This window comes from Coenobita brevimanus, chromosome 65 (genome assembly GCF_032717465.1).
Source record: "Coenobita brevimanus isolate Jiangsu-jjx chromosome 65, ASM3271746v2, whole genome shotgun sequence".
Taxonomy (NCBI): domain Eukaryota; kingdom Metazoa; phylum Arthropoda; class Malacostraca; order Decapoda; family Coenobitidae; genus Coenobita; species Coenobita brevimanus.
The window spans coordinates 51,278,896-51,294,724 of NC_137018.1; the positions used below are offsets into that span (position 1 = coordinate 51,278,896).

Here is a 15,829-nt window from a genome sequence, read left to right on the forward strand (position 1 = left end):
AAATCACACACTTCTTTTTAACAGCATCTTGCTGTGCTAAAAATCAAATCACATAATTACCCCTTCAAGACTGACATAATATGTCATCTCACACATTTTTCATCACTTCTGTTTCTTTCATCATTCTCTCCTTCCTTTTTCTTCTGCTTTAAGATGCAATGGTACTGACAGGATTAATAATTTAGAATCACTCAATAAATTCAATCTAATTCTATTACACTCTGGTTTCAAGCCGCATCTTTCCTGTACACCCTCACTTGCTCAAATAATTTAACTTAGTCCATTACAATGTACTCCTGTTTCATTACTTCTTTTATGTAAAACTCTCTGTGGCCACATTCACTGTCAATTGTATCAGGCAATACCCTTATTCTGCATAATCTGTGGCCCAATTCATCTTCTTAATGTCATCCACCACTCTATATCCCCTAATTTGTCACCTACATCTCAAGTATTTCCCTTCCTTTACACCATCTGGGGTTCAACACATCTCAACATTGTGCAAAGCTGTACCCCAAATTTATCACCTACATCTCTCTAGATGTACACCAAGCCTGTCAACTTTCTCCCATGGACTCTACTTCCCTCCACATCCAGTCCACCTAATTCCCTTAACTGAAACCAACCCAAGTCTCCAAGCTGGTCAGATGTACCCCTCTTCGCAATAGTGCTCCCACAATTCATACTCCTAATTAGTCACATTAGTCTTTCTATATGTACACCAACCTTGTTAACTTCTCTATCCACCCAGGATCCTACTTCCTCCACATCCAGTTCACCTTATCTCCCCAGTCAATGCCAACCCAAGTTCCTGAACTGGGTCAGTTGTACCCCTCTTGGCGATAATGCTCCCACCGGCTGTGGTTCAGAGCCGAGATGTCCTCCAGCGCAGCAATGTCCTCTAAATAAGCTGCCAGTCTCACCAGCTCCCGGTCGTGGTCACGGTTCTGGTGGGCCTGGCGGAAGGCGCGTATCTTAAGGCCATTCTGGGGATTCATAAGGAAGTTGCGGCGCAGGTCATCAAACATGATTGTGTTCTGCTGGGTGTAGTGCTTGTATTTCCCCCAGATCACACCCAGTGGCTTCACCTGTGGAGGTAAAGCTCATCACCATCATCATAAATTTTATCCCTCCAGTGAACCCCTGATGATCTGACAACCATTTGCAGGCTCCTTTGTCCTTACATACATTTTTCTTTCAGTCACACTTCTCCTCTAGTTAGTTTAATAATTAGGACAATACATAACGGTACAAAACCTGCACTGTTACCATGGAAAGAACAGTTAATTAACAAGTAAAAGTTTTTGTTAATATATCAGCCACACAATATTAAAACCCAACAATTGTGCAGTAATTACCATATAGTGATGTGACAAGGTTTGCACAGCACATAACAATCAATGACATAGGATTTTTGTCCCGATGCTACGCACCTCAATAACACCATACTTTTGTGTCTCAATGGTGATCATTGCAAGGGAGTCGAGGTAGAATGCAATCTTGTACTCAGGATGAGATGACACTCCCAGTAGCTTCATCTTTTCCACGATCCACTTCATACTCGTGGCAGACCAAATAACAATATCATAATTCTGAAAGGTAACATTAATCAATCAATCTCATACATAATTCCTACTGCTGCTTATCAGCTGACAGATGCCACATCCTTAACTTAACCTCCAGGCACTATGCTAGTAGCTAATGATCCAGTCTCCCATGAAGCATTACCCACTTTTATGTATGGTCAAAGAGAACAGTTTGTTGACTATTCCACAGCCTTTATTACATACTTATGGAATGTCCATCAGTTTCTTCTCTGATGCACTATACCGTGTTAAAAATAATAAAATAAAAGACAGAAATAAATAACTGGCAGAAAAATATACCAAGGCTCTCTCAAGTTAATGATACTTATTACTCTGACAAGGCCTGTTTGTATAATAATAATAATAACATACTTGTGCAGAGAAACATCATATTTAGATCTTATACAAGCTGCAGGTCAAATTAGAATAATTTTTTGCACAATAATAAAACATCTGTGCAGTGAAACATAACAACTAGATCTTATACCGTAAGCTGCAGATTCAGATCTGCAAGGAATTATTTTTCTCTCCCTCTCTCCATGTGATAAAATGATACAAATTATTGACTCACCCTGTATGCTGATGTGAGGAACTCATGCAGGAATGGTCGCATAAGCTCTGCACCGGTCTCTGCAGTAGAACGATGGTCAAAAAGGGTGTAGTCAATGTCTAGTACCAGTAGTTTCTTGCCCGGTCGCATCTCATTCAGTATTTTCACCTCGTACTCCTTCACACGCTTCTGCACCTGTGTGGGGCTAAAAGTCAGCTCTACAGTTGTTATTATGAGTATATATAAAAGAACGGTTACATGTGTATGCTGATATTGCAGTTTTTATAAGAACAGATATTAATCTTGATAGGTACATTCACCATACTGACAGATCCTACAAGCATCATATTATACATATCATCTATCTAATATATATCTATTGCCTGACGCCATATTCCGGTAAGGGGTGGCCATTTGACTTTAAGTTACTGGTTTTACGGAGAGGGGCACTAACCCTCCACCAACCCACTTGTTGACATGTAGGAAGCATGTATGGGTTGGTTATATGGTTATCACCCAGCATTGTAAATGGTTTCTTGGCTAACAGGAAACCATTTGGCTTGTCACTCAATGTAAAGCCACTTGTAAAGGAAAGAAGAGCAATAAGAAGTGACAGGAAAGATGGGAGATATAGGAAGAGAGGAGGGCAGGCACAGAAAAAGAATGATAATACATATCATACATACTGTATACAGTATTATATTCATATACCGTACATATTATAGAACGGTTACATGTGTATGCTGATATTGCAGTTTTTATAGGAACAGATATTAACCTTGACAGGTACATTCATCATACTGACAGATCCTACAAGAATCATATTATACTGTAGTTTGCCATTTTAGCAAATATTACTTCTGGGCTGATCAGCTTGGTTCACAACAGCTTTCCCAATGTAAGCTGGACTAATATAAGCTTTATATTTTGTAAATTTGATTACTGTACCTCCACCTCTACTACTGTCAACTGAACTTTTCAGCAACTCAGTTAAAGTTACCGTACCCACCTTGTGCAGGTACTCTGAGCGATTTTCAATAGCCACTTCTTCTTCTTCAATATCCAGGTCATTGATGACCATTGGCAGGTCCTCTGGTACCCGCTGCACCTCCTCCACACTGCTCTCCAGTGACCCCATCATCATGATCTTGGTCCCAGCTCGCAGGTTCAGGGCCCCCATTTTTACATCATCATCAGGATTTTTTCCTGGCCACAAATAAAACTTCATAATGCTGAGGTAGCAGACAAAATACTGTAAGGGCATGCTGTCAACAAGCCAAGGTAAGTTATCTGGAATTAGCCTAAGCAAACCTGATAAGCCATCAGTTAATATTCAGAGGTTAACCGTTAGTTCTCTGAGAGATTCCCAAATGGCATATAAAATTGTCTGGTATCAGCCCAGGGTGAAAATTAATGTTGTCACTGAACATTTAATGGTTATACAGGATGTAAAAAAAACTTGTTTTCCTGATTAAAATACCCAAAATTTAACTCCAATAACAAATGGCCACATCGTTAATATGTACCTCAGCAAATATTTCTGTTACTTCTAAAGTCACACTTATGACCTGGTAATGAAATGCAGCTATACCGTACTTCATTCACAAAACATTTTACCATTAAATATATTAGTACAAGAAACAAGTTGGACGAACATTCATTGCGGATTACCCACATTGGCATACAGGAGAGCAAGAGACGATATGACTGAAACATACCAGTACAAGCTTTTGTGTGGAGTTTATGACCCAGAAGTGTGCCAGGATATTTTTAAACTAAGAGGAGACCAGACCACAAGAGGACATCACATGAAAAGTTACAAGAGAAAAATCAAACTGAATAAGCATAAAAACTCATTTTGTAATAGAGTTATTAATAATTGGAATGTATTACCCCAGCATGCAGTGGAATCAAAATCAGTTTTGCATTTTGAAATTAATTTAGATAAAGCCTGGAAAGATCAGGATCTGATATATGACTATAAAGCTAAAATACAATTAGACAAAATCATATTGACTGCCACTGCATATTTAGTTGATGGTTCAGAGCTGGATACAGAGGCCTAGCAGGCCTCTACCAGAAGGTCAACTGTGAGAACTGGTAAAGTATGTTGGTACTTTGTGATGAAATAATGAAATTTATAAGCCTTACCATTAGGGGGTGAGGCATCCCTCAGAAAAATAACAATATAAATGCTTAATGTCTCAATTATAAACTGGTTTGTCAGAATTGGCTTAAAAGGCATTTCACATGAATATAATAGTTCATCTGGTTCACCTTTCAGTTTGAGGTTGAGCAACTTCTGGCGATGAGGCTTGACTCCAGTGTGCTTCTCAATAGCATCTTTGAAGTCCTTCACCGTCATTCTGTCCTCATCCACTTCAGTCTCATACTCCTTCCCGTTCCACTTGACCGTTATGGACTTCATCTTAACCTCAGGAGTTGACAGTCTCCTCCTCTTTGGGTGATCTAGTGCAACAATGACTCTTGTATGATTAATGATCTATCACACATCAGAAAATCCTTTGACACAAACCTCTGCTCTGAAGTCTGATTTTCCTTTTCCTCAGAATAAGTGCACTTTTGTCAGCTATCAACTATAATAAACTCATTGGTGGTGGCTGTGTTAGATCCGTTGTACCATTTCTAAGTATTTGGTAATTTACAATTATTTTCTGATGTTCTGTCAAACCTCAGCGTCCTTATTGTTTACTACCATCTGCCGCACCCTGGACCAATCTTGAATACGGGACCAACCTTCATTCTAACCAAGTCCTACTTCATTATAAGGTGAATTAATATTCTGAATATTCAGCATACTTTTACAACAGACATTTATATTTTTTTTTATAGGTGCATCATACAAACTTTAAACAGTATGGGTAATCTCAGTGTCATTCCTTTCTTTGTATTATTTTTTTTTTTTTAGTTTAATTACGCAAAAGTATATTTCGCTATGGTTTGGCCGACTTTAATTGTAGAATTAGAAATTCTTATATAAAGTACTTGAAACTGAAATGATGACTGTCAGAACCTCGACTAGCAAATGTCATCCGACTGACTCATACTCATTGTTACTGATGTAGGCTATTTAATATGTGATACATATATACACTGTGATGAACAGTAGATGTTTATCATCAATGAAGATTTCATTGACAGGGACGACAGGTGACTGACAGGAAACAGAAAGCATCACGCTTGCGATCACTTTCAATATTCATTTATTTCAGTGATGTAACCAGTGAACATGACGCAGCAATTTACCTTTCCAGCTTTCGTGATGTGTCACCACCTCATTATCCCTGAATGTTCTCGACTGAGATGGAGGAAAGGTTATGACGGGTTGCATCATGGGGATTTAAAAATGGCGGGTGAGTGTTGAACCAATGAGAGAGTGTCCAGTGGAGCCAACCAGCGCGGCGCATTCCACCCCACTAGTGTGTTGTGACTCCCGTGGAGGCTGCATCCTTTACTCTCTGCTCCTCACCCATTTATACACCCTTATAAATAAACATCATGGCTGAACAGTAAGTCGTGTGGTTCTTGTGGTGTGTGATAGGGGGCATGAGGATGTGTCAGTGAAGTCAGAACACTGGAGTTAAGTGGTGTTTGCTGGAGGTGGTACCGGTGCTGGAGTGGCCTGTGCGTCACTCTCCTCTGCCACAGCATATCACATGTCTGTGAGCGATATTTGTATCTGGGAAAGTAGTAATTATGGTTATTGAAGTGATGCAGAAGATTTTGACACCTGAAGGTTCGAAATTTGGACTGGAAATGGGCGAGGTTAGTCACCCTCTCGAAGACAAGGAACCTGCCGTCTACCTTCAATTTTGCCCAGTCACTTCTACGACCAGCCATACGTTTAATCATAAATTGTGTATTTTCTTGCCTCGGTGACCCTCCACACCTATCGTAGAGCTATAGTCTCCAAAGAGACGTATATACACCTACATGAAATGGTTTTTGGTTAAGAAAATAATAGGTAAATAGATGTTTACAGCACAAAAAAAGTATCATAGAAAATGGGTCCGTCGCAGCTGATTGTTACTTCCCTCCGTAGCATGTCTTCCTGTCATCCACGACGTTCTTCCCATCTCCATTGTCCTTGCTCTTCATCCCCCATCCCATTGCCCTACCTCACCATTCCCTCTTCCTCTTTCCACATCTTATCTGGACCCCCCTACTCCCACCTCCACATCCATCATTCATGACCATCGTGGCTTAGCAGTTCTAGACGTGTTTAATTCAAGATTGTTAAGTTTGTAATTTCACACTGTGACAAGCATATGAGTAATTACTGGCATTAAAGGGTTGTTCAGTAGCAATCTCATTACCATTACAGCCAGTATACCAGCATATTGTACACTTACAGTAAGTTACTGAATTATGGCAATAGCTTGTATTCTTCATTCCCTCCAGGGACAGCCAGGAGCATGACTAGCACATCAAAAACTCACTCAGTGAAAATCACCCAAACCTAACCATAATTCATGTAGCCTTACTGCACCTCAGGAAAGAACAAAATAGAAAATAAGCTGTTTTGCATGTTCATCATAGTTGCAAGATAACAGTACTGGTATATGCCATTACCATAATTGTCATGTGACCCCTTTGTGGTATAGTCGAATTACAGATCTTCAACCAACAATTACACTTCAACACTGTTACCTATTAATGGCACCAGTGTTGAATAAAACATATTGAAGGACTCAGCAAGAACTGGTTATTTGTGGTGTACCCAAGCTATTTGCAGTATTTAATGAGAGGATACATTGTTCAGCCAAATTAGGCCTAACATTCTTTAATCATTAATTCACCCAGCCTTTCATATACCATACAGCACTCATCGTATGCTACGTCATGGTTGAGGTTAATCTGTCTTTGGCAGGATAGGATCTCTCCATTAAGGAAGTGTAAGTGATACGCCACCACACAAACAAGGTCTCAAAGGGGAACCCAAAGTCTTCAGTTTGAGGTCCCAGAAATACGAGTTATGATAAATGTTTACTAACTTTGACAATGACATTAACTGCTGAGGTACTTCATAGTTAGGGACGGGTTCACTGAATATGTCACCACTTCTCCTTTTCCTCTGTTGGCAGAAATTCCAAGGCTGAGTGAGTTTTGTGTGTGTGTGTGTGTGTGTGTGCGCGCGCGCATGTTCAAAGTGAAATACCGAAATGGCAGTCATATGGGTACCGAATTGGCACCTTTAACTACCGTATTGTACAAGATATGATACATTTATCACCATTTAGCTTAATATAAACTTCATTATCTGAAATTCAGTAAAAAATTGTGTACAGTATTACTGTAATATTGATTGCCAAGAAATCTGGCATCGTTACTAAAATGCGCTAAGGCTAACAAAAGTGCTTTGTCTTTAGGTTGCTGTCTTGCCTTGCCAGACTTCTGTTTTACATAAATATTGAATCAGTTATAGAAAGAACTGTAGTACAGTAATAAACTTATTTTAACGAGTAGATTGGCTTGGGAAGAGGGAAGGGTTCCAGAGGACTGGAAATCAGGTATAATTGTTCCTTTATACAAAGGAAAAGGGGAGAGAGAAGTATGTGGTAACCACAGGGGTATTTGCCTTCTTAGTGTGACTGGTAAAATATATGGTAGAATACTCATTGATAGGGTTAGGCATATGACAGAGGAGCTAGTTGGAGAAGAACAAGGGGGATTTAGGAAGGGAAAAGGGTCTGTAGATCAGATATTTGTTCTAAGATGTTTAGTGGAGGAGTATCTAGAGAAGGGAAGGGAAGTGTATGCTGCCTTCATGGACTTGGAGAAAGCTAATGACAGAATAGATAGGCAAGGTATGTGGAAGGTATTAAGAGTATATGGAGTGGAGGGGAAATTGTTGAGTGCTGTGAAGAGTATGTACGAGGGAGCTAGGGCTACGGTGCGAGTGGATGGTGAGCTGAGTGAGTTCTTTGATCTCGGTGTGGGACTGAATCAGGGTTATGTGATGTCTCCATGGCTGTTTAATATATACATGGATGGGGTTGTAAAGGAGATGCAAGGTAGGGAAGTGGATGTGGGGGTGGCTCTAATGAATGAGGGTGAGATTTGGAAGATTCCGGTGTTGCTGTTTGCTGATGATACAGTATTGTTGAATGAAGAAGAATGGGAGTTGCAAGGTTTGGTGAATGAATTTGGGACAGTGTGTAGGAGAAGGAATTTGAAAGTTAATGTAAACAAAAGTAAAGTTATGGTGTTTGAGAGGAATGACGTCACAGAGTGTGCAGTGAGGTTGGATGGTGAGGATATGGAGAATGTGAGTGCATTCAAGTAATTGGGTAGCGTGATGAGTAAGGATGGAACTTTGGGGGATGAAGTGTGTGAAAGGGTACAGCAGGGAAGGAAGGTTGTTGGTACACTGAAAGCAGTGATGAAAAACAGGGAGGTGAGTATGGAAGTTAAGAAGTCACTGCATGGTAGTATTGTGATCCCTACCCTGACGTATGGAAGCGAGGCATGGACCTTGCAAGAGGGTAACAAGTCAAGAGTGAGAGCAGTGGAAATGAATTACCTGAGAGGAGTGACGTGGAGGGACAGGTTGACGAATCAAGAAGTGAAGGAACGTTGTGGGGTGGATGTGGATGTGGTTGAGAAGATTAGGAGAAATACACTGAGGTGGTTTGGACATGTGAAGAGAATGGAGAATGAAAGACTGACTAGGAGGGTGTATGTAGGTGAAGTGGAGAGATGGAGTAGAGAGGTATGTGAGGGAGGGGGGGGTGAGTTGGGGGGAGGGTAGTCAAATGGTGGGTGGCAGAGCGACTTGGAGGCGTTTTGTGTGTGGCCACCCTTTGCGGGATTAGGGCGTCGTGCTATAGATAGATATTGATATTTCTGAAATTATCAGTGTATCATCTGGTATAATCTTTGATTTTATTCTTTTTTAATACTAATTTTTGTACCTGTTTAGGGGACTTAAAACCAGCTCATAAAAATTAATGAATCTTATTACATACCATTGAACTGATTCTGTGACTGTAAAGGTGTACAGAAATGTAATTTTGAGTATGAAGAGGATCCATCAATAAACAAGGAAAGTATGATTACATAAGGGATAGGATAAGTTTGAATAAGTTATACAGTAGTTAGGTTAGTATAACATTGGTTAGGTTAGTTTAAAATAAGTTAGGTTAGGTTGTTACAGAATTTTAGATTTGGATAAATAGGTACTGATAAGGGTAATTTTCTTCAAAAATTGCACTAAGATGGCATCCATCATTTCGCTCACCACAAGATGTTGCATGTCTGTAAATGAACACCACTATATTTTTTCACCACTTTTAAAAGAAATAGAAAACACTGAAGCTTAAAAATGCAATCGGAAAAAAGAATCACATAAAGAGTTAAGGTTGGGGGGGGGTGGAAAGAAACTGTAAAGTAAGGTGGTCATTCTCTCTCTCTCTCTCTCTCTCTCTTTTAGAGGGGGGGGGGATTTTTATCACTAATGCAGCTACTGTACTGTAGGGTCATTCCATGGAAATGTCAGCCTTTAGTGTCACTCTCAGAACTGATCAAAAATATATAAATTATATATCATTTTAAAGCTTAAGCATTGAATTGTATGAATCTGGACAGAAAGGTTTCTGTGCTGTCTAGTGAGAGTGAGGCATTAAAAAATGTTGTTCCATATCACTGAAGAAAAATTCATGCTGAAAATACAGTGAACTCTCACATTTGGCGAATTTACTTTTAGCGATGGGATGGGATTGTACACAACACTCTAATTTGGCAACAGAAATCTCACATTTGGCGAATTGTTTATAATAAAAATATATTTTATGCCAATTAATTTCAACAGTATTTTTATTAATCTGAATTAATTTCAACAAAATTTAGTTTGCATTGTGAAATTCAAGCCTTGTCTTCTCAAACCTCTTGAAGTAGCCAGATTGTGCTACAAGTAGCAAATTAGGCTACTTTTGGAAGCCCTGTGCTACTAAATTTTGAATTTCTCTCTCTCTCTCTCTGTACTGTACATAATTGTTGGGCTACTATATACCGAAATTCGCTACTTTTGAGGCCTTTTTCCGCTACTTTTGGTCACAAGACTCTGGCAACCCTGGTTCCAAGACATCTTTGTTTACACTTCTCTGTCAGCCACCATCACGTGCAGTACACTTCCTAGCCAACTGCCGTCACGTGTGCAGCATTTCGTCTGTGTTTCATTGTGATTCCTACCTGTGCTGAGGACTTGAGAACACATAAAGGCTGATGAAACACAGAAATGTGGAATGGGTGACCTTGGCAGACCACCAACTAAGGCATCCACGCACCATACACCACGTGTACATCAGGCCCATTATTTTTTTTTTCTTATGTGAGTTTTTCTGTTTTGTTTCTTGCCAAAAATAAATTAAATTGAATCATGTTGTGTGTGTTTATCACAGGATTTACACCCAGTAATGTTGTAATGTAGGTGGAAAATCAGTCCAGTCATGCATGCTCAGAACCAATTTATTTTTTTCCCATTAGTTATTCAGTTCAGATTTGGCGAATTCCAGTTTGGCGAGGTTTTTTTTTTCGCACCTATTACTTACCAATTGTGAGTTCACTGTAGTGATTTTCTGATCATTGACCCAAGTCTGTACTGTACTGGTATTTGTTTGGAATGCTGTCGTTGGCTTTTATTGAAATAGCATCAGTTTGATTTGTAATTGTCGCTACAGTTGTTTATACTGTATATGTTTTGTGGTCAGACTATGGCACGACGTTCAAGTGGAAGTACTCCAGGAGTAACGTGGATTTTTTTTTTTTTTTTTTTTTCTCCCATACACAGTTTAGCAACAAATTGGAGAAAACTAACACAACTTTGTATTATAAATAGGCATCCTGGTACCTCACTACTGTAACCCTGTGTTATCTTGTAAGAGACTCTGGTAAGCCATATGCTTCGTCACACGTTACATGCATAGCGTTAGGAACATTAGGCCTACTGGAAAACGATGTAACGTTTCTCATACGCTGCTTTAAACAAGAAGTCACTGCAGTTACACTGAATTCAGGGAGAGATGGATAGGTAAGGAGGGAGGGCTGGGTAGGATGATGTGATAGGTGGCATTGTTGGGTGAGCAGGGTGGGTGGCACTCATGTGGGGAGGGTAGGTGACCGTGGTTGGTGGGCAAAAAGGGTTGTCGGAATGTGTGGGTTGCGAGGGTGTGTGGTGACACAGTGGGTCATCAGGATAACTGAGAAGATTGTGTGGCCAGGGTGCTTTGTGTGGGTGATTGGGTTGGAAGGTTGAGTGGGTGGGAAGGTAGGTGAGTGGGTAGATGTGTTGGGTGGCATTTGTGGGTGGGCAGGGTGGATGGTCGAGATCAGTGTGCTTGGTGGGTTGCACAAGTGGTTGGGAAGGGTGAGTGTTGGATGGGTTGAGTGAGAAGATGGATGGATGGATATGTGGCTCCCCACATGACAAGGCAGGAGTGGGACTTTTAGGTCAAGTAGTCATATAACTTGTCACTGTTATTTATATTTTAGTATATCATTTAGAAGATGAATAAATATTTGGAAAAAGAAAATTATACAGCAGAGTCATTCTAGGGGCTGTTTCTTGGTGTCAGGGACAAGCAATGGCATTTAAGTTGATGATGCTCTTTGTACTGTTCAAAGATTTTATTCTGAAATATATTTAGAATATGTAAAGAGCATGTGGTAGTGGTAGAGGAGAAACTGAAAAGTAGTCCTTGAGATTTGGCGAGGGCAGATTTAGAAATCTTGAAACTTGCCATACCCCACTTCACGTCATTCTCTCTCTCTCTCTCTCTCTCTCTCTCTCTCTTCCTCCCCCAGGCCTCAGGACTTGTTCTGGACCATCTCACAGTGCTGAGCTTTCCAGTGTTTCATTAAAACAGAGGTTAAGCCATTTAACATTTGCTCCTTCCTTCCCTCACTTCCTCTCTTCTTCCTACCTCTGTCCTTCCTTCCCTCTCCTCCTTCCTCCATCCTTCTCTACCCCCATTCCTCTTTCCCTCCTCAAGGACTAATTTTGAGTTTCTTCTCTACCATTCCCTACCCCCATTCCTCCTTCCCTCCTCAAGGACTAATTTTGAGTTTCTTCTCTACCACTGTCACCACCAGCACTAAGTGTGCCCTCTTTTACCTATTCTAAACGAAATTTTAGTATCATAATCTCTATCTATCTATTGCCAGACGCCTCAATCCCGTTTGGGGTGGCCACAAACAAATCGCCTCCAAGTCGCCCTGTCCCCCGCCATTTCATAAACTCTCTGAATAAGCATCATCTACCACCATAGTTCATCCCAGACACCATGAAATGGCCCAATAGTTGCATTACCACATACTATATTAAAAAAAAAAAAAGTTCTCAAAGTTTAGCTATATTGGAAAATACGGTATGTATAGATTATTCCCGAAATATCAGTTCCAGGATATTAAAGTATGGCTATTAATATAGTTATTTGTCCTACAGATTCAATATTTATACAGAATAGAAGTCTGACGAGGTGAGTTGGTGATCCAAAGGCAAAACAGTTGCTAACTTCAGCATGTTTTTGCACAGAAACTGGATGTCTTATTAGCAGTCAAATTAAATGCAATTTTTTACTGACTTCTGCATAATGAAATTTGTATGAAGGTATTTGGTGATAAAAGGTATTGCATTTTGCAATTAAAAATGCTGATTCAGTAATTCATTGCACCTCCCCCCCCTCCCCTTTTTCTCTTCCATGATGTAGGTAGCTAGATGATATTCTGGATGGACATACTGTGTGCAAAGGAGACTGGAATAGTAGGCAAGGTTTTGTGCCCGACCATACACATGTTCTAGTAGCCTACCAGCAGGCCTACAGTCTAGGCTTAATCTTCTGTGTTTAAAGCATGGCCCACATGTAGGCTATATGCCTTATATTTGTTAATTTTTTGGAAGTACAGCTTATATGTTCATGTGTAGCATGATATGGATACCTTACTTATTGGAAGTAAAAGTGTGTTCAGTATCATTCTTCTTGTTTTGGTGGATCATTACATCCAGAAGTATTTCCCACATCATGCCATGATGTGGCATGATCTCTTGATAGTCTGCAGTGAAAGATGACACATAACTTACATAAGTTAAGCAAAGCACTGTAGCTGGTAAACCCATGTAGGATACTGTAGATGTAAACTTACCTCCACTATTTTGTACTCTTTTTGCATGAAATTTTGACCATATGTGTTGTTCCCTGTAAGCCAGGAAACTATCAACAACACTGAGTGGTAACCATATAACCAGCCCATACTGTACATGTACCGGTACCCTACACGTCAACAAGTGGGTTGCTGGAGGGTTAGTTCCCCTCCCTGTAAAACCACTAACTCATAGACAAACGGCCGCTTCTTAAAGTATTATGGTGTCTGGCTAAAGATAGTGTTGTATGAATAAAACAAGGAAATTCCACACTAAAAATCAACCAGCTCCTGACCAGCCCCAATCAAGCCTAGTACAGCATCATACCTGGCGACTATATAAAAAGTCACATGAATAGGAATATCATAGAACAGTCACATTGTATGCATTAAATCACTGGAACGATGAACTAAAAGTTCTACCCAGTTTCTTTAACGATGGCAGAATTTATGTAATAGTTGTGATGGTCACGTATGACAGCCCCCCACTTAAACAGAGTTTTCCACGCAAGTCAGCACTCGGACATTTGAGCCAAGATGGCCACCCAGTGTTAACATTCACTGTGATCATCTTCCTTCTGTTCTGTTTTATATGTGCAAGCAATAAAACACCATTGCCATTGCCAGGTAACAGTGCAAATGCAGAATGAATAATGCATTGTGTGATGTTAAGTGGAGTGATAATTTTTTGTATGTGATGTACTAAAATTTGTGACTTGGAAATTATGTCTGGCAAGGATGCCACCCTTAGTGGAAAGCATGGTGCTACTGAGCTCTGAGGGCAAGAATAAAAGAGTAGGCTTAATTGCGTGCATGTGTGTGTGTGTTCTTACCTAATTGTTCTTACCTAATTGTATCTTTACAGGAATGAGTCAAGCTCGTATTGTCCCGTGTCTTAGACCATATTTATCGTACATATCCTTAAATTTGTGAATTGTTTTGGCACACACTATTTCATTCGGTAGTGCATTCCATTGATCAATTGCTCTGTTTGGGAAACTGAATTTCCTTACGTCTTTATCACCTCTCTTCTTATGCAGTTTTTTGCAGTGTCCTCTTGCTGATGCTTCTCCATATGTTAAGTACTGTAATCATTTATGTCTATTTTGTCCTTTCCTGATATGCACTTATATAGCATTATCATGTCACCTCTTTTCCTTCTCTCCTGTAGTGTTGGTAGATTCAGTTTATTTAGTCTTTCTTCGTAGCTTAGGTCCCTTAAGCTTGGTATCCATCTTGTAGCGGCCCTTTGAACTTTTTCAATCTTGTCTATATGCTTTTTGAGATGAGGACTCCAGACTATTGATGCATATTCCAGGGTTGGTCTAATGAATGATGTTATTATCCTTCTTAGCATGTCTTCATTTATGTATGTGAATGCTATTCTCATATTTGCAAGCAGTGTATACATGTTCCGTACCTTCTCGCTGATGTGGTCAGCCGGAGATAGTCTGTTATTGATAATCACACCTAGGTCTTTCTCTCTTTCTGATGTGTATAGGGTTTTATTTCCTAACTTATAATCCCAATCAGGTCTTTTTCCACTTTTACCAAACTTGATTACATGACACTTGTCCACATTGAATTCCATTTGCCATGTACTACTCCATTCATGAAGTTTATTTAATTCTTCTTGTAGCTCCCTACAAGAGTCTGTGCTAGTAATTCTCCTTTGTATTTTTGCATCATCTGCAAACATATTCAGATAGCTGTCATTTCCAGTGTTACTGTTTATATCATTTATGTACACTAGAAACATGATTGGTGCCAGCACCGAACCCTGTGGTACTCCACTAGTCACTTCTTTCCATGATGAGTAGTTTCCTCTTAGTACTGTCCTCATTTCTCTTTTTATGAGAAAGTCTTGCATCCAACAAAACAGTTTGCCTCGAATTCCTCCTTGATGGTACAGCTTCCATAAAAGTCTTTGGTGTGGTACTGTGTCAAAAGCTTTCTTGAAATCTAAATAGATACTGTCCACCCATCCTTCCCTTTCCTGTATTGTGTTTGTTACTCTGTCATAATAGCTCAACAGATTAGTAACACATGATTTTCCTTTTCTGAAGCCAAACTGTCTTTCTGTTATCATACTGTGTTCTTCTAGATGATTTACCCAAGCTTTTCTTATAAGTTTTTCTAATACCTTGCTTACAACACTGGTCAGTGATACTGGTCGGTAGTTGAGAGGATTTTGTCTATTTCCTTTCTTGAATAAGGGGACTATATTTGCTTTTTTCCAAATATCAGGTAGTTTCCCTTGACTCAAGGATTTCTTGAAAATTAAAAATAATGGTTTACTTAACTCCTTTGCACATTCTCGTAACACCCAACATGAAATTTCATCAGGACCACTTGCTTTTCCTCTGTCTAATCTACTTAACTCCTCCTGTATTACTTTTTCTGCTACTTGTATATCTGGTAGTATGTGTGGACATGCGTGTTCCACATATTCCCTCTCAAAATTTTTTTCTTCTGTAAAAACTAATTGGAAATTCTTATTTAGTGCTTCACAAATATCTTTCTCTTGTGTATAAGT

The 15,829-nt window shown here is 39.7% G+C and overlaps 2 protein-coding genes across 2 annotated transcripts in view; one reads left to right on the forward strand and one right to left on the reverse strand.

Annotated features, from left to right (window-relative positions):
• Positions 1–821: 821 nt before the first annotated feature.
• Ublcp1 (Ubiquitin-like domain-containing C-terminal domain phosphatase 1) lies at positions 822–4,620 on the reverse strand. Its single transcript, XM_080276329.1, has 5 exons — positions 4,414–4,620; positions 3,146–3,342; positions 2,158–2,331; positions 1,434–1,592; positions 822–1,088 (listed from the first exon to the last, which is right to left on the reverse strand). The coding sequence occupies exons 1-5, from the start codon at positions 4,562–4,564 to the stop codon at positions 822–824; spliced, it is 948 nt and encodes a 315-aa protein (XP_080132455.1). The 5' UTR covers positions 4,565–4,620.
• A 935-nt stretch (positions 4,621–5,555) lies between these two features.
• TER94 (Transitional endoplasmic reticulum ATPase TER94) overlaps positions 5,556–15,829 on the forward strand; it is a 53,097-nt gene continuing 42,823 nt past the window's right edge. Inside the window, exon 1 of the mRNA XM_080276326.1 lies at positions 5,556–5,666. Coding sequence (XP_080132452.1) covers positions 5,656–5,666 — 11 coding nt within the window. The 5' untranslated portion in view covers positions 5,556–5,655. The remainder of the gene's footprint in view (positions 5,667–15,829) is intronic.

Coding starts and splice junctions, on each gene's coding strand:
- Ublcp1 (XM_080276329.1), bottom strand. CDS start 4,564: ATGAAGTCCATAACGGTCAAGTGGAACGGGAAGGAGTATGAGACTGAA. Junction 3,343..4,413: donor GCTCAACCTCAAACTGAAAG/GTGAACCAGATG, acceptor ATTTGTGGCCAG/GAAAAAATCCTGATGATGAT. Junction 2,332..3,145: donor GCTCAGAGTACCTGCACAAG/GTGGGTACGGTA, acceptor AGCCCCACACAG/GTGCAGAAGCGTGTGAAGGA.